At 41.6% G+C, this 24,679-nt stretch overlaps 1 protein-coding gene across 3 annotated transcripts; it reads right to left on the reverse strand.

The window, feature by feature from the left end:
- Nucleotides 1-847: 847 nt before the first annotated feature.
- Nucleotides 848-20,512, reverse strand: LOC311276930 (tripartite motif-containing protein 16-like). Of its 3 annotated transcripts, none has more exons than XM_084386985.1 (8): nt 20,454-20,512; nt 19,201-19,332; nt 5,384-5,969; nt 5,163-5,258; nt 4,764-4,997; nt 4,525-4,675; nt 4,259-4,318; nt 848-1,794 (listed from the first exon to the last, which is right to left on the reverse strand). In XM_084386985.1, the coding sequence occupies exons 3-8, from the start codon at nt 5,963-5,965 to the stop codon at nt 1,214-1,216; spliced, it is 1,704 nt and encodes a 567-aa protein (XP_084243111.1). In that variant the 5' UTR covers nt 5,966-5,969; nt 19,201-19,332; nt 20,454-20,512; the 3' UTR covers nt 848-1,213. The 3 variants fall into 3 exon arrangements, with proteins under 3 accessions (XP_084243111.1, XP_084243110.1, XP_084243109.1); XM_084386984.1 differs by having other exon boundaries at nt 849-1,794; nt 19,620-20,512; XM_084386983.1 differs by having other exon boundaries at nt 849-1,794; nt 19,201-20,512.
- Nucleotides 20,513-24,679: the final 4,167 nt, after the last annotated feature.

Genomic DNA, 24,679 nt, shown 5'->3' on the forward strand with positions numbered 1-24,679 from the left:
GTTTCTGACCATGTCCATCCCTTTATGACCACCATGTACCCATCCTCTGATGGCTACTTCCAGCAGGATAATGCACCATGTCACAAAGCTCGAATCATTTCAAATTGGTTTCTTGAACATGACAATGAGTTCACTGTACTAAAATGGCCCCCACAGTCACCAGATCTCAACACAATAGAGCATCTTTGGGATGTGGTGGAACGGGAGCTTCGTGCCCTGGATGTGCATCCCACAAATCTCCATCAACTGCAAGATGCTATCCTATCAATATGGGCCAACATTTCTAAAGAATGCTTTCAGCACCTTGTTGAATCAATGCCACGTAGAATTAAGGCAGTTCTGAAGGCGAAAGGGGGTCAAACACAGTATTAGTATGGTGTTCCTAATAATCCTTTAGGTGAGTGTATATTCCACTTACAAGGTTACAATTGTGGTTAATATCATAAAGCCTATATACTGTATATATGAGGCATTATAACAGAATAAATTGCATGCTCACTTAACAATATATATATATATATATATATATATATATATATATAAACCTCATTATAGTCAACGATTGTACCCTTTTTGAAGGGTCTATTTTTGTACTGTTAAATAAAGGTACAAAATTGTCACCACAGGTACAAGACTGGTCTCTTAAGGTACAAATCACAAGGGTACAAATGTGTACCCTATGCCAAGGGTACAAAAGCTGTACCCTTGAGGGTACAGCCCCAGTGACAAGCCATTGTACCCCTAAAGGTACAATTATGTACTTTATTTTCTGCGAGTGTAGGCTATATTCATGCAAATCCAACAACTTGCTAATACCTCATATTTCATATTATTACACCTGACGTTTTGTCCATAATGTGATTTATTATCTTCTGTTGCATTTTCTAGACGATACAAATGTTAGCAGGATGTTTGTGAGTTGATGCATGCCAGATATTGTCATGTAATCACATAAAGAGCAAAAAAAAGTTGTCTTTAACTGAAAACTCACACAATGTTACATTAATGCAGACACTAAAACATTTCTTTTAAACAGCAAGAGAGAAATGACAAACATGTGTATTATGTATATGCAAGAAAATACAACGCATTTGCACAGGCTACACACTACACAGGCCACAGGTTATACACAGGCTACTTCAAATTTGAGAAAAGCCTTTGAAAATACTAGCATACCAGCTCATTCAGTAGTGGTATTTCTAGCAAATACGCCTCATGACATCATCATTCTGTGAAATGCCCCAAATAAAAATTTACTGAATCTGTTATACAGTTTCACCCTTGAGTGTCTATCTAATCCAAACATGGCGTAGAGCGGCTGAGTGAATGTGGCCTGGACTCTGTGGATGAGACTCATTGTGTTTGAGACGCTGTAGAAGGACAAAATCCCTGCGGTCTGATCCACATACACTCCTATTGTACTGGAGACACTGACTACAGGAAGAACAGTCTCAATGTTATTGTGCCAGAATGAACAGTAGTCTGGAGAGCAGAACAAACTCCAGGACTGATTGTTTCGTCCAGCTGCACTTTCAGGACCATTTCCCTTCCTGCTGATACTCTTATACGTCACTGATATATCCACTCCTAATCTCCCTTCACCAGCCCACTCCACCTCCCAGTAACAGCGTCCAGTCACACTCTCCACACACAACGCCTCCCACCAACAATCAAATCTGTCTGGATGATCAGGATATGGCGGATACGTGTCAGCGACAGTGATCAGTGTGTTTCCCTCAGACAGCTGGAGCCGACGATTCACTGAGTTCAGATTCAGAGTCAACGGACGGGAATCTAATGGAGAGAAAAAACTCACAATTATCATGTGTTTTGAAAAGTTGTACCTCTAATGGAAAAATCATCAACAAAACCTCAATCCAATTCAACCCTTCAAGAATGATTTCATTATGGCTAAAACAAACTATTTTTATAATAAGTTAATTGGATAAAAATAATCATAATTTCCTCATGACCCCCCTCCCTCATGATTGTAGTTTCTGAATCACTGTCATTGTGATTTTTATGTGGATTGCTTAGGACTCTGTCTATACAGTATCTGAGGTGAAAGCTGCACTGATCACTCGTCTGATATTTGTCTCAATCCTGTGACCAGCAACTGACCAATCCTCATAAATTCAGCGCTACTCTAATGAACGAGCGCTTGCTCAGCCCCAAAAGCTCAACATGACGGCCACTACACGGTGAAATGTGAATTACTGGCATTATCATCTTTACAGATTCATGTGAGTGCAATTCAGATGATCTTTTTTTTTTTTGTTAAGAAATGTATAAATGAAATGTGTATGAATTGTAAGGTGCTAGTTTTTGAGTCATTATGATCATTCTTGACAGTTGGAGTTGCAGATGACAAACATGCTGCAAATAAATGTTTAAATGAATTTAACAGCAAACAAAGATGTGAAAACAAACCAGACTATACAAGGTGTAACGTTAGTCGCAGCAGAAAGTTTAAGCGCTTATATGCAATCTCTTGTCTCAAACATGCATGCCCATAGTATCTTTTTTTAGATAGTATATTTTTTAGACAAAGATATGAAAGATATGTTAAAAGAGATATGTATGTATGAATGAAGGTTTACAGTAATAACACATAACAGTTTGACCTTCAATAATACTGTAGCACTATGTCTTCATGCTGTTGCTAAATAATTAGTGATTTGCATTACAACAAAAGCTAAGAAGAAAACAACTAAACTAATATTAATTCACTACTATACATTTTTTTCAGTCAGTGTCAAATGCATCTAATCCATAATGAATGTTTGTTTATGATTTGCATAATTGATTTATCAATTGGTTTAAAAACAGAAAAAGTAAGCACGGTCTTGTACTGTTAATTTAGCATAAAACTCTCCCACTAGACTGGATTTTAGACTTGTGTGTTGAAGGAGTGGATTCTGGGAGCGGCGGAACTGTAAGCGAGGCGGCCTACGAACTCCTGTGTGAGTCTTGAAGCTGACTTCTGCTAATGAAACTACAAACTATCTTCAGTAAAACTTTTCTTTAATTTATTATAATTCTGACTCTTGTCTTAAATTGACCCTTCGCTAAGCCCCGCCCTCCTTAGTTACTGTTGCTACGCCTGTCAAGCTTTTGCGCCTGGCACGTCTATTATAGTATGTATGCACTGGTTTCAGACAATCCTAAGGACATAATTAGTCATTTTTGGCGAACAGGTGAAAATATGAGAGAGCAAGACTGCAGTATGCATTCGAGGGCTATATCCACGACATAATATGCAAACGATTAGAGAATAATTTCATCAAAACTGAAGCTAGCGCAAGCAGCAGCCGCCTCATACGCTGACCATTCAAATGGGAAACACACAAATTGAGGAACAGCTTTGTGCATGCACAGCAGGGTAAGTGAAATTTGAAAATATTCTAAGATTTATAAATCAAACAGCTTATCCATATGTATTGTGGAATAAACACAAGACATTAGCCTGACCACTTTGCAATGATAACATTCTCCCGCTTATATTTGTAGTGCACCAGGCTACATGCTCACACGTCGTGGGTCACATTAGTGACTACTGTTATGAACTGATTAAGTTTGCATACCAACCTTTTCCTTGGAGATCTCCGGCAAGCCCCGTGATGTTCCCTCCTTTTACTAACTACCTTTTACTTTTACTAGAACTAACACCGGGAGAGTCGCGATCAGATTGGGGTAACGTTACTAGTTTGGCCGTCGATTAACAAAATGCTGAAATATATTTTTAAGTAACGTTAAATTATGTCAGTGAGCCTCCGTCTTGCCTTTAATCACACTGCTTGATCCACGAGCTGGACAATAACTTTATTCTAGAGCTGCTATAAAGCCAAAACACTTTACTTTTAATTTCCTATCAATGTAAAGCTGCTATGGAACAATCTACATTGTTAAAAGCGTTATATAAATGAAGATGACGCCCGGCATTTCTCCCTTTGTGTTTTAGGTTTCAGGAAGGGAACAAAATCCACCACCCCGTCCAAACTTTTAGGCTACTGGGTATCAGATTTGCACAGTCCATACGCACAACGCTTCGGCATGTTTCCCTCTCGCTCGAAAGCTTGCCAGACCTCCCGCGCCTAGTTACGGTTGCTAAGCCACGATTGGCCTGTGGCGGTTTTCGGGCGTGGCTTAGCGAAGGGTCAATTGACTGCACTTCTGACTCCTGGTCTAAATTAATCATATATGGTCCTTGGGTCTTTAACTGTAAATCCCCTAACAGTGTGTTTTCATAGAAACTCACATTGTAGAAACTCCTTTCTGGTCTGGTAATCAGGAAACAGAATGACCTGGACGGTTTTCACTACAGAAACAAAACACATCAGTAGTTTAATTCTCACATCGAGAGGAAATAAAATATACATCTATTAAACAAATTTCTGAGAATAATTGACTATGTTTACAAGTAATTTAAATGTTAAATTTCAATTGAGCGAATGACACAGCATGACTAGGCAAAACCTGCAGTAGCTCGATTGTTGATCAAGTCAGTAAAACCTATAAAAGTACCTGTTACAGATATATTTTGTGTCTCCTCACTGCAGAACTGCTGCAGTTTGTCTCTGAGTTGAGAGACAGATTTCACTACATTATCAAAAGACAGATGAGAACTGACAGTGTATTCGTCTGTAGATCCAGAGAGAGAGAGAGATGGCAAACTCTACAGACACAAAGACAAAAAAAAAAAAAACTCCCTGTAATTCCAGAAGCTTGTTAAAGTCCTCAGTGTTTGAGAATATCTCTGTTACCTGGAGGAAATGAGCATGATCTTGTGTGTGTGAAAGCTTCTTCAGCTCAGTGTCTCTCCTCCTCAGATCATTGATCTCCTGCTTCAGTCGCTCCAGTCGTTCTTCAGCTCGACTCACTGTAGATCTTTCCTGATCTCTGATCAGCTGTGTCACCTCAGAGCGACGTATCTCAAAGGAGTGGATGAGCTCAGTGAAGATCCTCTCACTGTCCTCCACTGCCGTCTGTGCAGAGCGCTGTTACACACACACACACACACACACACACACACACACACACACACACACACACACACACACACACACACACACACACACACATCACACAGTGATCTAGTAGCGCTCCAGCAATGGAGGAAAGTCCAAACTGAGACTCAAACTTCTCTTCTTCTCCAAACTCACCTTATGAGACGCCACAGCCTCTATCAGCGCCTCAAGATCTTTCTCTCTCTGCTGGATTCTCGTCTGGATGTTTCTCTGTGTTTCTTCAAAATTACTCTGCAGAAAACAAAAAAATGTATTTTTTATATGAATATTTATAATATGAAATATAATATGAAATTTACACTACCATTCAAATGTTTGGGATTGGATCACTCATGAGATCCAGTATGAAGCAGTACCTGTTCCTCTGTCCTCGCTGCTGCAGTTGATACAGTGTCATGACTTTTGTGTTCATCCACCATACACAGCATACAGATACACCGCTGGTCGGTACGGCAGTAAATCTCCAGCAGTTTATCATGTTGAGGGCATATCATCTCCTGCAGTCGTCCAGTGGCGTCCATCAGATTGTGTCTTTTACCTCTGAAGAGACTCTCATGCTGTTCAAGGTGATTTTGACAGTAAGAGCTTCGACACTCCAGACACGACTTCACTGCTTTCTGTTTATTTCCAGTGCAGGAGTCGCACTGCACATCTCCAGATCCAGTGTGAGGAACTGCAGGAGCAGCAGCTTGGAGTCTCGTAGCCTTGAGTTCCTCCACCATTTCAGCGATCACCACATTCTTACCTAAAACAGGTCTTGGTGTGAAGGTCTGGTTGCATAAAGGACATTTGCAGATTCTTTCCTGATTCCAGTAGTCTGAGATGCAGCTCATACAGTAACTGTGTCCACAGGGAATCGACACTGGATCCTTCAGTAGATCCAGACACACTGAACACTTGAACTGATCCTGATCCACTGAAATATTGGCTTCTGCCATTTCACTGTATAAACACACAGAGAGAGATAGAGCAGTTCATTCGTTTACTGTGGTCCTTTCATGAGTTTGCCTGCCAATCCAGTTTTAAAGGGGTGCTTGAATATGATTTCACTTTTCTAACTTTAGTTAGTGTGTAATGTTGCTGTTTGACCATAAACAACATCTGCAAAGTAATGATGGTCAAAGTTTAAAGCAAAGGGAGATATTTTGCTTTACAGAAATCACCTTTTAAGGACTAGGCCTACAACAAACGGCTGGTAGGGATTATAATGAACACTGTACAAAAGAATACATTGATTTTATTGATATCTAATCAATAAAATTGAGGCAACAGATTACAAGCAATATTATTAATTAAATTTAACAAATTAGAATTGAGTAATAATTAATCAAATTAATTCCTTAAAAGTTAACCATTTAAACTGAGTAAAATTTACAAAATATATTTTATTGCCAACATTGAAGACACCTGATGTTAACAAGCAGAATCACTGAAGGAGAAAACCATAATTAAGTCACCATTATGGAGATCAGTGTGTGTTTTAGTTGGGCTCTTGACCCTTAAATTATTAACTTTGAGTTTTGTTTGGCTGCTGTACCTGAGTTATAACAGCCAGATGAACAAAGAGAAAAGGTGATCTGATGGTGTTGGTTGTGTTTTAACATAATCATTATTTCACAATCATTTAACCTGAATCACTAAACTCATATAGAGTCCAAGGTTAAAGGTGGGGTATGTGATTTGCAAAACGGCCGGCAGATTTTGAAAATACACAACTCAAATGGTCCTACCTTCTTTCCTTTGACTCCACCCATTCAAAGAACATGGACATGGATGGGGGAGGGGGGGATGGTACGACCGTTTGATTGACGCACTTACTGTCCAATGATTCTAGGTGGTCTTGGAAATGATTGGCTGGAGTTTTTCGAGTCCTGCCCGTTCCACAGATGATTAAATTGCTTAATTTTTATTTCAGTGCTTCTAACTCAGTGGCTGTAAGTGGGTTAGGAATAGGATTTTAAGTGATTTTGAAAAAATGGCCAAAAAAGAGAATTACATACCCCACCTTTAACTTTATTAATTATAGCAGCATAATATTTTTAGCCTTTTCAATGAAATCCATATGATCAAATCAATATAAAAAAAAAAAAAAAAAAAACTTAAAAGAAAAGTTTTTATGTAGGCACACACAGACATCAAGAATTTGCGTATAAATCTCAGCAATGGTGACAAACAGATCACCTCTGATCATAAGCTCATTATTTATTCATGCAGCAATGCATGATGGGAGCCATGAATGATTTTTGATTGGTGGCACCCAGAATGCACTGCAACATGCTTTAGAAATGTCACCATTGTTGATATTCACAGGCTGATTATGTCTGTGTGTCTCTTTTTTGTATAAAATAAACTTTCTAGAAATTATTTGGATTACATTGTAAAAGTTAAAAATATCATGCCGTACAAGGCCAGTGCTGCTATAATTAATAAAGTTAATCAAACTAAATTGGACTCTATATGAGTTCAGTGATTCAGGTCAAATGATTGTGAAATAATGATTATGTTAAAACACAACCAACACCATCAGATCACCTTTTCTATTTGTTCATCTGGCTGTTATAACTCAGGTACAGCAGCCAAACAAAACATCTCGGTTACTGATGTAACCCTCGTTCCCTGAAGGAGGGAACGGGAGACGTAACGTCGACGTGACGACGTAATTGGGATCACTTCAGGGAGCCCTATCAACTTCGAGTGTCTACAGAACGAGCCAATGAACGTTGGCGTGCGTGAATCGCGTCACGCGCCCCCGCCCTGCCGCGCGGGTATAAACAGGAAGCGGGCGCACGCACACATTGTTTTTCGTTGAGGAGCCGAGATTTGTGACGGCCATGCAGCGATGGTCAGCAACGGTGGCGATGGGACGTTACGTCTCCCGTTCCCTCCTTCAGGGAACGAGGGTTACATCAGTAACCGAGACGTTCCCTTTCAGTCGCTCACGTTCGACGTAACGTCGACGTGATGACGTAATTGGGATCCCATGGAAAACGCCACAGTTGCTGCCACATCCAGCGCCCTACGCAGGACTCTCAGACCCCCAACTGCTGGGGCGGAAGACCTGTGTAGAGGGAGTTCAACTGCTGTTCCATTATACCCCACACAGTGGAACCCTTGGATAACACTGGGAAAGCGTACCTTTCCTGGGGAATGGAATGTCACTGGGGTGGCTCCAACCGAAGGGGGAGACAACACCGACAGTGACGGCAGAGCAGACTCTGCCAAGGGAAGACACGGGCTCACCGCAGGGAGCTGGTCGTGGAAGAATACACATATGGGATCGCCGCAGGGATCGCACATATGGAACCCAGCCTAGCACAAGTTACACAAGCATACGAGCACTAGGCCTGGCGTCGGACGCTCCGCACGGGTGTGGAGAAACTCACAGGGCTCTACAGATGTCTGTCAGCGAGGCGCCGTGTGCCAGCGTCCAGGAAGAAGCGACACTCCTAGTGGAGTGGGCTTTCAAACCAGGCGGGCAGGGCACGCCTTGGGCTTCATAAGCCAAGGCGATGGCATCCACTACCCAGTGGGCAATCCTCTGCTTGGAGACATTCTTCCCTTTCTGCTGGCCTCCGTAACAGACGAAGAGCTGATCTGAGGTCCTGAGGCTTTGCGTTCTGTCCACGTACAGACGCAGAGCGCGAACGGGACAGAGAAAAGCCAGGGCTGGGTCTGCCTCCTCCGAAGGCAGCGCTTGCAGGTTCACTACCTGGTCCCGGAAGGGACTGGTAGGAACCTTGGGCACGTATCCGGGCCGGGGTCTCAGGATGAGGTGAGAGTTATCCGGGCCGAATTCTAGGCACGATTCGTCGACCGAAAATGCATGCAGGTACCCTACCCTCTTGATAGAGGCCAATGCAACCAGGAGTACTGTCTTACAGGACAGAATTTTTAACTCAGCTGATTGCAGAGGCTCAAAGGGTGGTCTCTGAAGTGCCGAAAGGACCAGAGACAAATCCCAAGAGGGTATAGAGAGTGGGCGAGGAGGATTCAGTCTCCTTGCTCCCCTCAGGAACCTGACGATCAGGTCGTGCTTCCCCAAAGACTTACCATCAACAGCATCGTGATGTGCAGCAATAGCGGCAACATACACTTTAAGGGTGGAGGGAGACAGCCTTCGCTCCAGCCCTTCCTGCAGGAAGGAAAGCACAGCTCTGATCGAGCAAGATCGGGGGTGGATTCTCCTCGTGAGAGGAGCACCAGTCAACGAACAGGTTCCACTTCAACGCATAGAGGCGCCTCGTAGAGGGGGCTCTAGCGGAAGTGATGGTGTCAACTACTGCAGAGGGTAGGTCACCTAGAACCTCCGCGTCCCGTCCAGGGACCAGACATGGAGTTTCCAGAGGTCTGGACGCGGGTGCCATAAGGTGCCCCGTCTCTGAGAGAGCAGGTCTTCTCTCAGAGGGATGGGCCAGGGAGGGGCTGTCGCGAGGAGCACTAGTTCCGGGAACCAGGTCCGGTTGGGCCAATACGGCGTAACTAACAAGACCTGCTCCTCGTCCTCCCTGACTTTGCACAAGGTCTGTGCAAGAAGGCTCACTGGGGGAAACGCATACTTGCGTAGGCCCCGGGGCCAGCTGTGTGCCAGAGCATCCGTGCCGAGGGTCCCCTCGGTCAGGGAATAGAACAACTGGCAGTGAGACGTGTCCGGGGCGGCAAACAGATCTACCTGTGCGGTCCCGATTTTCTTTGAAAATGTGGAACAAAAAGAAAAGGAAACAAAAGATTCTCCGCCCGGCCCTCCACCGGGGGAAGGAGTGGCGCCTTCGCCATCTCCTGAAGAGCAACTTGATCCACCTCTGGGCCCCCCATCTCAGGGTCGTTTGCACCGTCGCTTGCCTCCTGGTTTGGCAGCGGCCTGGACGGGCGGGGTCGGCTTCCTACGGCTTGCTCCGCGCTGAGGCATGGATGGTTGCTGCTGCTGGGGCTTAGCGGGAGCGGAGGACGCCGCAGAAGGCCGACCTCGGTGACGAGTAGACGGAGGATCTGCGGCCGGCGGACGGGTGGAAGCAGCAGCGGTCCGCCGGGGCAGGATGTGTCGGATGGCCTCCGTCTGCTTCTGTGCGGCCGAGAACTGCTGGGCAAAGCTCTCGACCGCGTCGCCGAACAACCTAACCTGGGAAAGAGGGGCATCCAGGAACCGATATTTATCGTTGTCCCTCATATCTGGCAGGTTGAGCCAGAGGTGGCGCTCCTGGACCACCAAGGTGGACATCGCCTGACCGACTGAACGTGCGGTTTCCTTCGTCGCCCGGAGGGCGAGGGCGGTTGCCACACGGAGCTCCCGGAGGAGCTCTGGGTCAGAACCACCCTCGTTCATGTCCATGAGCACCTGGGCCTGGTGGACCTGCAAGAGCGCCATGGCATGGAGGGCGGAAGCAGCCTGTCCACAGGCCTTGTAAGCCTTCGCCGTTAGACCGGACGAAAACTTACAGGCCTTGGACGGGAGGCGTGGATTACCCGACCAAGAGGAAGCGGACGCCGGACACAGTTGCATCGCGACGGCCCGCTCCACTGGGGGGATATCCACATACCCCTTAGCTGCCCCGCCGTCGAGGGTGGCGAGGGGGGAGGAGCCACTAGAACGGCTTCGGGCACTATACGGTGCCTTCCACGTCCTAGAAAGCTCCTCATGCACTTCCGGAAAGAAAGGTACCGGGGCGGCGCACTGAGAACCAGCATGGCCCGCCCCGAGAAACCAATCGTCCAACCGAGAAGGTTCGGGACGTGGTGGGGGGTTCCACGCAAGCCCGAACTTCTCGGCGGCCCGGGAAAGCATAGCCGCCCATTCTGGATCAGTCTCGGACAACGCTACACGCCCCGAGGGGGGCAACGCAGCCGAGTCGTCATCTCCAGAGGACTGAAGCTCCCCCTCCGATGCTGCGATCGACATCTGGTCGTCAGGAGGAGCCCCAAAGGAAACGGCTGGTCGTTCCGGAGAAGGACCAAGACGTTCACTAAGGGGCTCCCGTGGCAGCAGCGCTTGTGAGGCGTGAGGGGCCCGCGGAGGTTGACTCGACGGGGAAGCCCTCACGGTAATCCTCAGATCACCCTGGTCATGCGCCGAAGTAGGTCTATTCTGCGGGGCAGAATAAACACTAGATCGGGGCATAAGCGAGGGGACTGCACCTCCCTTGAGGTAAGCGAGTCTCGATCTTAGCGCTGAGATAGTCATATTCCGGCAATGAGAACATGAACTATCCACAAAAGCTGCCTCAGCATGTTGAATGCCCAAACATGAGAGGCAACTATTGTGGCCATCTGCTGGTGCCAGGGAACGACGGCATCCAGAAACGCACAAGCGGAATGACATCTTGAAAAAGACGCAGGGTCACGCTTGTGTTGCTCTTTTAGTAAAATAAAAAAGGTTGGAAAAACACTCTCTTAGTGCTGAGGCACCCAGGGGTAGCCGCAGTGTGAATGAACACACACAGGGGAAACGCCCACCGAACCGACACACAGACACAAACAATAGTGCTGTGAAAACAGCAGTTGTGAGCTGCAATGCTCGCGGCCACCGCTGATCGCGCCGTCACACCAACACTGCAAGCAGAGAGAAGTTCTCCTTTGAAGTCTTCAAAAGCACTGATTCTCATAGACGAAGTCTCATAGAAGCTCGGCTCCGAAGTGAAAGACAATGTGTGCGTGCGCCCGCTTCCTGTTTATACCCGCGCGGCGGGGCGGGGGCGCGTGACGCGATTCACGCACGCCAACATTCATTGGCTCGTTCTGTAGACACTCGAAGTTGATAGGGATCCCTGAAGTGATCCCAATTACGTCGTCACGTCAACAGAGGTGTCAAGTAACGAAGTACAAATACTTCGTTACATTACTTAAGTAGAAATTTTGGGTATCTATACTTTACTGGAGTAATTATTTTTCAGACGACTTTTTACTTCTACTCCTTACATTTTCACGCAATTATCTGTACTTTCTACTCCTTACATTTTAAAAATAGCCTCGTTACTCCTAGTTCATTTCGGCTTATTTTCATTCCGGCTTGTCGTCGTTAAAAAAAAAAATTGGCCAATTACACAAACGGTTAATAGATCTGAGTCCCGCCTCCTGAACACACATCGCTAAACTGATTGGCTTTGTGTTTTCTTTCTAACTTGTGAGAGGCTGTAGTCACATTTGGTTGTGCGAAGCGCCAAAACTCCTCCGAGTCCTAGGAAACCTAGATGCGGTAAGCGAGGGAGAAATCAACAGTTCTGTGCTCAATAATACGGGGCAAATCGCGTCAAATATTGATTTGGGGACAGACGTTTTTACAATATAATGACAATCGTAACATAACACTAACATAATCGTTAGTGTGTGTGAGAAAGAGAGAGAGAGAGAGAGAGAGAGAGAGAGAGAGAGAGAGAGAGGTAGGTTGTGTGTGTGTGTGTGTGTGTGTGTGTGTGCGTGCGTGAGCGTGAGCGAGAGAGTGAGTGTGTGTGTGTGTGTGTGTGTGTGTGTGTGCAACTCTACATTATAGGGTCAAAATATCCCCACAAAGATGTCAATATCCAAACTCCTTGTCCTTTTAGGGATTTTTTTTTCTTCTTCAGAAAACAGCTTATAAATCAGACTTTTGTTTATTGAAAATGTAAAAATGCAGACAGTTTTCTGTGATAGGTAAGGTTAGTCTATAGGGGGGTAGAATACACAGTTTGTTTGCACAGTATAAAAATCATTATGTCAATGGAAAGTCCCCATTAAACATGAACAAATAACATTGCTTGGTCTGTTGAAGGCTGGTCTTGTTGAAATGAGAGGCCTGTTGATCATCCCAGTCTCATCAGCTGGACTGAAAGAAGTTTCAGTGCTCTTAGGACACTGAAAACATGGCTCAGAGCAATGGTCACAAGTGACACTTGACAGTATTGCTGTGTGTCGTGTCCAACAGGACAAACTAGACCGTATTGATGTGAAACATATGCCAACAGTTAATTTCTGTTAAATGATTAGTTCACTTAGTTAAAAATGAAAGTTCTGTCATCATTTACTCACTCTCGAGTTGTTTCAAACCAGTTTCTTTCTTCTGCTGAACACAAAAGAAGATATTTTGAAGAATGTCGATAACCAGACAGTTGATGGTATAGCCATTGACTTCCATAGTATTTTTTTTCCTACTATGGAAGTCAATGGGGTCCATCCACTGTCTGGTTATCGACAATCTTCAAAATATGTTCTTTTGTGTTCATCAGAAGAAAGAAATTCATACAGGATTGAAACAGTTTGAGGGTGAGTAAATGATTTGAATTTTTGGGTGAACTATATCCCTTAAATGAAAGATGCAGACATGTGTTTGGCTTCTTCAAAAAGCAAGGAACAAGACAGTATTGCACTATTGCATTGCACTATGAGCGTAGTAAAGTTAAGTCTCTGTTAAACTGCCACCATGCCTTTATTAGTTATTTGTAACATTACAGAATTAAATAATTTACGTATTGTTAAGGTCAGTATAGACTAAAAACCTTAATGCATTACCCTATTAATTTCCTGATTCCTCAGCTTATTTAGCTTATTTATTTAGAAAATTCATTTTCTATGGGCATATATACGGCTGAAACAGGTAGCCTAGTGCATCATCCCAAATTTTTCAACATCAACATTTTAATATAATTATAGTCAAATATGGCCTTTAGAAAAATAGGGGGTAGTGCACTATAGGCCCCTGTGGCGTGGCCTAAGCTTTTGTCCTTAATGGCATTTTTTTCCTTACATTACTTTTACTTTTATACTTTAAGTAGTTTTGAAACCAGTACTTTTATACTTTTACTTGAGTAAAAAGCTTGAGTTGACACTTCAGCTTCTACAGAAGTCTTTTTACAGCCTTGCATCTATACTTCTACTTGAGTAATGAATGTGAATACTTTTGACACCTCTGCACGTCAACGTTACGTCGAACGTGAGCGACTGAAAGGGAACTTAAAGTTAATAATTTAAGGGTCAAGAGCCCAACTAAAACACGTACTGATCTCCACAATGGTGACTTTAATTATGTTTTTCTATAACTTAATCTTCAACCTCTCGATGGTCCAATGTTTCATTAACTTGATTATCAAAATCCTTTAATTTGTACAAAACTAGGTCCCTCTTTATATTATGTGTATTTACAGTAACTACTATGCATTCATGTTTTAATTAATCTTTGATACAATGCACATATTGTGTACATGTTTTTTTTTTTTTTTTTTTTTATATGTTTATTGAGCACCAAAATACAAAATGCACACAATGAGAAACAGTACATTATAAATATGCAACAGTGCTCACATTTTTTCCAGTTTCTCCCCCCCACACTTCCAACATTACAATATCCCTGTCCCCTACATGGGTCCTAGACCCTGAAGCCACCCGCTCCTAAACAACAAACAAGAGAAAAAAATAAAATAATAATAAATAAATAAATAAATAAATAAATAAAATAAATAAATAAAATAAATAAAAATAAATAAAAATAAGAAGTAGCATTGTGGTTAGTTACGCTGTGTGTCCAGAGGACATAAACATTTCACTCATCAGGAATGATATTTAGAGAATCTATGATGGAAAGCAAGGGGTTCCAAGTTTTGTCAAATCTCTTCAAGGAGCCTCTAAGGGAGAACCTTAACCTCTCAAGTTTTAGGTTATGTAAAACTTCCTTAATCCATCTGTCATATGATGGAGGTAAGGCTTGCTTCCAGTTAAGTAAGATCAATCGCCTAGCAAGCAGAGTACAGAAGGCCAAAGAATGTTGTGCTTCAGCTATTAGAGTGCTGCCATGTGAAATACCAAAAAGCGCAGACAAAGGATTTGGGTTTGATATACAATGGTAGGCTTTGTGAAGAGTGTTGAAAATTTTAAACCAAAACTCTGTTAGCTTTGAACATGACCAAAACATGTGAATGAAATCTGCAGGAGATTGGTTGCACCGATTACAGACATCCATAACATTGGGGTAGAATTTAGACAATCTGTGGTTGGTGTAGTAAGTCCTATGTATTAGTTTACATTGAATCAGTCCGTGCCGTGCACAGATGGAAGAGTTATGGACTAGCTCTAGAATCTGGTCCCATTGATCTTCCTCAATATGCCCCAAGTCCTGTTCCCATTGATCTCTGGTTTTTTGGGGGAAATTAGAGAGAGTGGAATCAAGGGCTTTAAAGATATGAGAAATAGCTCCTCTCTGATTGGGATTTACTTGGAGAAGAGTGTCTACCAAAGTCTCTGGTGGTAGATTTGGGAAGTCAGGGTAATTTCTTTGTACAAAATGCCTAATTTGAAAGAAGCGAAAAAGGTGAGAAGCAGGTAGTTGAAATTTGGTTGATAGGTCGGCGAAAGACATGAAGGTACCATTGTCATAGAGGACTTTGATAGCGGTGATACCTCTGTCGCTCCAGAGTTGAAAGGCAGGGTCCATAATAGAAGGTTTGAAACTGTGATTGTGGGTTACAGGGGCAAGGATAGAGGGATGCTTCAGGCCAAAATGCTTTCTAAATTGCATCCATATTTTAAGCGATTGAGTGACTACAGGGTTAACACTAATGTCAGTAGTTGACATTGGGAGTTGGGAGCATAACCATGATTGTAATGGGGTTTTAGAGGAGGAAAGTTCTACTTGGACCCAGGCTGGCTGAATGGCAGCGGTTTCGACTGTCCAGTATAGGAGTTTTTGAATGTTAGCAGCCCAGTAATAATGTAGAAAATTGGGGAGGGCCAGCCCCCCGGACCTTTTAGGGAGCTGCAATATGTTTTTCCGCATGCGCACTGGTTTGTTACCCCAAAGAAAATGAGAGACTGATTTATCTACTTTGGCAAAAAATTTCTTTGAGATGAGTACGGGGATATGTTGGAATAGATAAAGAAACTTTGGGAGGATGGTCATTTTGATTAGGTTGACCCTGCCAGCTAAGGAGAGGGGCAGAGTAGACCATCTGTTGAAGTCTTCCTCGACTTTTTTAAGCAAAGGGTTGAAATTACTATTAAAAGTGCTTGCCAAGGACCCGGTGATGAAAATACCCAAATATTTGAAGCCTTGATCCACCCACTTAAAAGGGGCTACATGGTTTGGCAATTTACCTACTAGATTGTTGATTGCGAATGACTCACTCTTCCCAAAATTTAGTTTATATCCTGACAGTTGGCCAAATTGTTTTAAAATTTCTAAAATTACAGGAAGAGAGGAAGACGGGTTGGATACATACAAGAGCAAGTCATCCGCGTACAGTGATAGCTTATGTACCGTCCCTTGACGTGAAATGCCCTCAAATTTTTCTTCAGATCTTAGCCAGATAGCCAAAGGCTCGATGGCTATGGCAAACAGCAAAGGGGACAGGGGGCACCCTTGTCTTGTGCCACGGTGAAGCTGGAAAGATGGTGAGAGCACATTGTTTGTTTGTACAGATGCTACTGGGGATGAATATAACAATTTCACCCATGATATGAAACCTGAACCCAAACCAAATCTATCCATCATTTCAAAAAGAAACCTCCACTCTACCCTATCAAAAGCTTTCTCAGCATCCAGCGACACCAATATCTCAGGAGTGCTGGAGCTGGGCATGTTCAGAATGTTTAGAAGTCTTCTGGTGTTATGAAATGAGTGCCTCCCCAGCATAAAACCTGTTTGGTCTGTTGAAATGATCCCTGGCAACACCTTCTGAAGGCGGAGGGCTAGGATCTTAGCAAGAATTTTGTAATCCACGTTTAGTAATGATATGGGTCTGAAGCTACTGCAAAGTAAGGGATCTTTGTCCTTTTTTAGGAGAAGAGTAATTGTGGCATTGGTCAGGGTTGGAGGAAGTCTGCCAAGTGATAGGGCTTCATTATACATGTCACTTAGCACTTTAGAGAGAAGTGGGGCAAATTTCTTGTAGAATTCTACTGTGAATCCGTCTGGACCGGGTGATTTCCCACTCTGCAGCGTAGTTATCGCTCCCATTATCTCCGCTGTACAGATTGGCTTAGCTAAATTATCTACTAGTCCCTGATCCACTTTAGGGAACTCGATAGAACTTAAACCACTTGTTGAACTGGTATTAGGGTGATCAGAGGCATATAGATCAGAGTAAAATTTAGAAAACGTTTTGTTAATAAGTTTTGGGTCCGTGGTAATGGTGCCTGATGAAGATATAATACTAGGAATGAACCTAGATGCTGCTGCAGCTCTAGCTTGCTGGGCAAGGAGTTTACCAGCCTTGTCCCCCGACTCAAAAATTCTTTGTCTCGACTTAAGCAGTTGCATTTCTGCATCGTTTGACGTTAAAAGGTTGAATTCTGTCTGATATTGTAAACGCTTCTTATAAAGTGAGGGGTCTGGGTTATTTGCATAGCTATCGTCAATTTCGAGAATTTTTTGTGCTAGCTCACTTTGTCTAGACATGGCAGTTTTTCTGAGGTGGGCTGTGTAAGAAATTATCTGGCCTCTTAAATATGCTTTGAGGGACTCCCACAGGGTACCCCTCGCAACGTCTGGATTGTCATTTATTTCAAGAAATAGTTTAATGCTTGATCTTAAAGAATCCACCAGAGGGTCGTCGGCAAGCAAATTTGAGTTAAATCTCCATGGTTTAAAAAAACGGTTGTGATTAGGGAAGTTTATGTCTAGTGACGTTGGAGCATGGTCTGAGATCACAATGCTATGGTAATCGCATGATAGAACATTCGACAACAGTCTGTTATCTATAAGAAAAAAATCTATTCGAGAGTAGGTGCGGTGGACATGTGAGAAGAAAGAAAAGGATTTTTTTCCAGGGTATTTACACCTCCATGGATCAGACATGCCTAGTTCTTCTGCAAAGGACGCTAGTAGCTTGGCAGACTTAGTAAGGGAATGCGGTCTAAGAGACGATCTGTCCAAATTGGCATCCTGCACAAAGTTAAAGTCTCCCCCAATGATAATATGATGTGTTTCAATATTAGGAATAGAAGTAAATATTTTTGAAACAAATTGTTCATCATCCCAATTTGGTGCGTAGAGGCTGGCCAAGACAACTTTAGTGTTACAGAGTGTCCCTGATACAATAACGAACCGGCCATTTAAGTCTGTAATAACATCATCTGCTTCAAATGGAATATTATTTTGGATCAAAATGGCAGCACCCCTGGCTCTTGCACTGAATTTGGAGTGATATACCTGACTAAACCTACTCCTTTTTAAGCGCATAATCTGACCTGTAGGTAAGTGGGTCTCCTGCATAAATACTATATCTCCTTTCAAATCTTGGAGGTGGGAGATAATCTTATTTATTTTAGTAGGTTGGTTTGCCCCTTTGACATTCCATGATATGAAGCGAATGTTATTCATTGTTTGTCTACTTCCCATTGAGGCAAAAGTAGGTTAAAATTATAGTGTAATATACGAGTGATATGCTTGACAAAAAAAACAAAAAAAAAAAAAAAAAAAGGGAAAAATGCCAAGCCCCCGCCAGCCCCCCCCAGCCCAGATTCCAGGTCGGAAATACGTTGTTCATGATTAGCGATCGTGGTCTGTACACCGTCTAATTTCGCGTCGATGACCGCGAGTTTGTTTTCAAATCTGGCGGACAGTGAGTCAGGCTTCGTTAACAAGTCTGCGCGCAGTTCCGCTAGCATATTAGCCAAAGTAGCATTGTCGATAGCAGAGTCCGGTGATGCAAGTTCTTTCTTCGATTGTTTGGCGGCTTTAGACATAGTGGCCGGCTGGGACTGTCCAAACACTATTTAAAGGCAGATATAGCGAGGTTAAGATTAAACTGACTGAATAATACCAAAAATAGAGATTGTGTGGTCGGAGCTTGGAAAAACACCGCTACTCCATCCCACTCGCTAACCGGAAGTCGTGTACATGTTTTTACAGTACTATATTTTTTTTTTTATAAAACCTCAAACCACCAAACCTGTCCCTAACCTTACCCGTATCTACCACCTCAATAGCAGAAAAAGTGTTTTGCCATACAATATAAACAGTATTGTATGTTTTGACCTAGGACACCTAATTTAAAGTGTTACCCAAAACTAGTATTAAACATGTGGTTAAAGATTACAGCTATACCGTATTGGTGTGTATTTAGTCAATATAATGTGCTATGAAAATCAAATCAATCTACGGTCAATTTTGCAGTTAACTTTTCAATATCAGACATGACGATTTCTATAAAAGTAATTAGCCTAATTACTGATACAATTGACATTTAATACAAATTATTAGGCAATAGACTCAAACCTGGTCGTTTCTTGTCTGTGTGTCAGTCTGTCCAGCTCCTGGAGTCCAGATAGGGAGTGAAAGTTCTCTGCAGGTCTTTAAAAGCGAGGGTATGACGTCACTATCGGCTGGAGAGAGACTGCGGCACGCGCACTGAGTGGCAAAAAGACAGAGGTATCATTAGTTTTCCGCGTAAATCCCGAGAAAAACACACAAAACACATCTAAAACGGGAAAGAGTTTTAAGATTGACTGTACAACTATTTGACAAGAAATCTGAGGTATATTTACAGACTGCTGAAAGCTACAGAAGCAAATGGATCTCTGCAGTTCACAGAAACAACTGGATCATTTTGTGTCAATACGCAGAATTTTGAGGTAAAATAATACACTATATTGTATTGTTAGATTGTATTGACAACTCATCAATTAAATATTTACCATCGTATATTCTGCATAATTGGACAAAAATAAATAACTGGACATGACGACATGATAGGTCCGATCACACTGATGTATATTGTTTTTATGTAAAGCGTTCACAGGCAATCTTTGCTATAAGTTGTAAGGAACACTAGGCTATATCGAGTCCAGCCTTCAGTTTAAACTGATAATCATTTGTTTTACTCATGTTTTCTCAGTTTCCCCTATTAAATCCAATCACACACAGCTCTTCTGCCACTCAGTCCGGATGAGGGAGTGTCTTGGCCCTGCGGGAAAAGTGACGTCAATGCATTCCCTGTAAACGATACATTGAAATCACGTGACATAGGAGAAAGTGAAAGTGTTTGCGTGATTCGTATTCTCCCCAATACCTACATTATATTAGTTTTACATGTAATAGTAACCTCTAGAAACGTTCATTTCGCCACACGCGAACACATAATGTTGTGCAAAATACATAGGCTACACAATAAATGTGGATCGCTTAATAGGCAATTTTAATGAAACCTTCGAGTCATCGCCATCATTCCGGTATGTGAGCCAGAGGAATGTGGGAGATGTGGAAAATACTGAGACTAGGTCCTAGAACTGATGGTCATTTGAGTTTGTTAATTTGTTTGTTTAGTACCAATGAAATTAAAAGCATGGCCGGCGTAATTAAACACTAACTGTGAGTAAATCGAGGTTTTCGCGATTCTGCGCTGGCACAATTTACTTATTGCATTTTGTATTATTTCTGAATATAATAATGAAAAGCTAGCATGAGGGGAAAACGATATTATGTAGACTAATAAAAATCCCTAACTCCGAGTCCAAACAGAAGATCAATACATCACGTGTCCTGCTGCTGCATTGCAGTGAATTCTTCCATTGTAAAGTGAGAATGTACTAACGGAGCACCGGGACACACCCGCTTATACAAGCGTTTTAAAGGGAAAGAAAAGATCCGACATGATGCCAATTTGAGAGATGGACAGGGTCATATTTTTATTTCTAAATCTTTCATTCATGACCTACACAGTTAGACCTGTTAGGTTTTTTTACAGTAAAAAATTGTACAGTTCTTTACTGTAATCTACAGTATGTAAAAATGCACTAAATTAAAACTTGAGTTAACTAATTTCACTTGGAGAAACCAACTGCCATAAATTGACCAACTGTAATTTAAATGTATTAACTACATTTTAAAATGCATAAATAATGTGAGCAAAATATTACTGTGAACATATTTCATTTGAGACCACTAAATATCAACATATAAACCTCTGCTAATTCTCAGAAATAACTTCTGCTGAGATCTTAGATTTATAGACTTATTTTATTTCAAGTTGATTCCAGTTCAAATCTAATTTCATTTTCTGAGAGTGCAAGCATGGGTTGAGTTTTGTCATTTTAAATTTTAATACAACGAATATGATCTGTAATGTTGTTTACTGCAACATCTGTTGTTTAGTACAAATGCACATATTGCCTGGACCATATTAAAATATTTAATATTTTTATATTATATTTAAAACGAAAAGAGGCAGGTTTGTGTTTTATATTTAGTTTTTTTTATAAATAGGCAAACATTATGTGCAGTGAATATAATCAATACGCGTTCCCTGAACCACATTTGTGTGGCTATAATGTTTAAGATTTCTTTAAATGAAAACGAAAAGAGTTAGTGTGGTGTTTTATAACATATTTCGTTGCCTAAAATATACACAGAGATAACCGAGCTGAGTGACGCGCGCTGCGTCGGAAGGTGGGCGGGGTTAGGATTTCCCAAGATTTTCCAAGATGGCGCCGCCCATACCCCCCATAAACGGCTTCAAACCCGTTCTTCAGAAAGTCTATGGGTGACGTCACAGACGCTTTGTCCATATTTTTTACAGTCTATGATTTAACCCTAATGTGACCCACCGTTTTATCCTTAACAAACAAAATGTATGTCATATGACATAGCTATGCATGAATACACTCTAGATGTGTATATAGTGAACATATCTAAATTTTCATTCAAACAATAAATAAAGCATTAATTAAATAATTATATTTTATTTACTGACAACAGTGAGAAATATTAATAAATTAGTAAAAGAATGAATCAAAGTCATCACACAATAAACAAATGCATATACAAGTCAACACATGAAACAAAGCTTTATTAAAACTACAAGATTGTATGTAGGCTACAGGCGCTGAACCCCACATTCTTCTGCCGTCTCAACACAGCGGTTCCCATTCTGCAGCTTTATTCTGATGAATCAGCTGACCACCAGAGGTAGCCATTCCTTTGTGCCTGAGGTTGTTGCTTTTTTTCACAAATGCCGCCATCATCTTCCCTTGCAGGTGCTGCTCCACCACAAAAGCTGTGCAGCAAATGCACAGAAATCAAGAATCAGAAAAGTGTTGTAATAGCTCTGTTTGAAATTACAATAATTAAAATAAACTACAACTTAATATTAAAATTGTTGTTGTTATTCATTTCTGTAGTATACTCACTCAAAGCCTTTGATGGCAGCATTCAGCTTCACGAGCCTCTCTCCACCGGATAAACACACATCTGTTCATCTGACCCTGTAACATCCAGACAAGATTCACATAACCTCTGTGATTTATGAGCTCAACACTACATTTACATGTTGATCATAAATGTTCCACAATTTTTCAGCAGTACTAATGGACAAATGAAATAGATTACTTATGTTTAGTTACTTTATGTAAATTTATTAAACATTCGTCTAATGAAAACAGTGTTGACAACAGGGTAGGTAGTGACAAAAAAAATCAATATTAGAAAATTCATATATAATCATAACCATATGATAGATAATAAAAATACCTTTAAAATGGTTTTTAAATGATTAAAATCGGATAATTATTAAGAAAGTTATGGAATTTTTTAATTCGGAAATTGGGGGTCATTTTTGTACCTAATTAAAACAATAAAACAATGAAAAACTGTGACCTCTTCCGCTTGACCAAATACTTCAAAATAACATAACTTCCTCATTCCTTGGTCTATTTGCATAAGTCAAACACCACAGTGTAGGTAATTAAAACTCCAACAAGATTAAGATGACCTCTTTTTAAAAGGTATATATAAAAATTTTATTATTTCTAATTAACCACTAATTAATGAAACCGAGAGCATCAATCCACGCATATCTTTCCATATGAAATCAAAATCCTCTCAAATAAAAGCTATATTCACATATTTATTGTATTAAACAGACAATTGGCATTGCCACATGAATTTCATTGTTTCTTTAGTCATCTTACAAAGCAATTTTACTTCTGCTTACATATTAGATTAGATAGAGATTAGTTTACATGACAAGATCTAAAGAAACAGGGTTTTCGTCAAAAAATACAAACTTTTATTTTAATTCTGGCTCAAAATCTGACAATTCTGTCAACAAAACAATTACTAAAATAGTTGACGATTAATAATTGATTAGTCGTCGATTAATCGTTTCAGCTCTAGGATAATGTTAGATCTTGGCATATAAAGTCTGCTGCTCATTCATACACCGACACTTCAAAGTCTACAGCATCATCATACGATTCATTCTCACCCCAATAGGCAATTACATAGGTTCCTTTTTTCTTTTTTTTCAGTTTCTCAACACGTCCTGAGTAAACAGTCTTCTCCCCAGAATCACTATCAAACCATACATGACAAATATTACGGCCCACTAAAGCACCAGAGAGAATATCAGTCACAGCAGAAATGGAGTTTTCTTCCAACTCAGGAAACTCACTCTCGATCAGGGACACATCTAACACTTTAAGTTTGTTTTCAATAGCTTTTTGCTCCTTTTGATCCTTCTTTTGACGCTTCAGGGCTGCCCCTCGTGATAATTCACGCCTCATCTCCACATGACTTTGCCGATTAATTTGTCTTTTCTTTCGAGCCATACCTACTGCCCAATAGATGATCTTTTCCTTTTTAGGGTATTTCAGTTCATCGAGGTACTCAACTAGATGTTTTTTTTGAGCCCTCATCCTAGATGACATGAAGCATAGGGTGGCATTAGGAGCTCGGTGCTTGGCAGCACTAAACATACCCATAATTTCTTCAGAGTCAATGTTGTGTGGCCTAGCTGTTTCTGTTTCTTTCCGTAATTCATCAGTCACAACCAGTTCTAAATATCGTTTGTACTGCCTTTCTATGACAGCAGTTGTAGCAGAAAGACAGACAGACATCATACTGACAAAAGAATCTTTGTCCGATGGAAACTCTAGGAGTCTGGTTGAGTCACACTTGTCAAGAGTGTCACCAAAAAAATCTGTATCACGAGTGAGGACACTGATTGTATCCTGTTGAGCTTCTTTGAGGGATGACAGAACGTTTTTGACAATACTTATTCCTTCCAGGTGATCAACTTTTTTATCGGCAGAAGTGTAAAACTTCTTCATCCAAGGGCCTGATAATAGTTTTCCATTCAAGCCGAGGACCTGGATTTCCAACTTGGCAGTTGGGTTAGTGAAGTCTTTGTGCAAGCCTGACAGCAATCCACCACATGACACTGTCCCAGTTCTCAAGAACTTCTCAAACAGTTCATAATGCTCTATGTATTTGCCACATAGGTGAAAAAGTACATGGAGACGATTCCCGCGATAACGGGGTAACAAGCCACGGGGCAAATTGACATCTTCAAGAAAAGTAGTGAAACCCTTTGGGTCTCCCTTCCCATCCTTATAACGAAGTTTGTTCATTTGGAGGACAATGTTTGCTGCCATACAGTCTTTACCAAATACATGCCCCTTAGAAGTCTCCAATGTCTTCAATGCAGCCCGACATGAACTGGCAATGGTGTCGATGGGATGAAGGTGGCAGTTAAGCTCATTAAGAGGTTTGCCCCACGACTCTGAAATTCTCTGGATTGCAGCGTGGTATACAACTGCGTGGTCTGTCATAACATTTGAAATGTTGCTGATAATAGATTTACGGTAGTCTTGGTAATCACAGAAATAAAAAACTGAATAAACTTTAGCCAGTTCATCAATAGAACTTGTCACATGTTCAGCATAGTCTTCCGCAGTGCCACCGGGTAACTGATCGATGG

The sequence above is a fragment of the Rutilus rutilus genome, assembly GCF_951802725.1.
Source record: "Rutilus rutilus genome assembly, chromosome: 1".
Classification (NCBI taxonomy): domain Eukaryota; kingdom Metazoa; phylum Chordata; class Actinopteri; order Cypriniformes; family Leuciscidae; genus Rutilus; species Rutilus rutilus.

Coding starts and splice junctions, on each gene's coding strand:
- LOC311276930 (XM_084386985.1), bottom strand. CDS start 5,965: ATGGCAGAAGCCAATATTTCAGTGGATCAGGATCAGTTCAAGTGTTCA. Junction 4,998..5,162: donor AGGCTGTGGCGTCTCATAAG/GTGAGTTTGGAG, acceptor TGTGTGTAACAG/CGCTCTGCACAGACGGCAGT. Junction 4,319..4,524: donor ACAAAATATATCTGTAACAG/GTACTTTTATAG, acceptor TTGTTTCTGTAG/TGAAAACCGTCCAGGTCATT.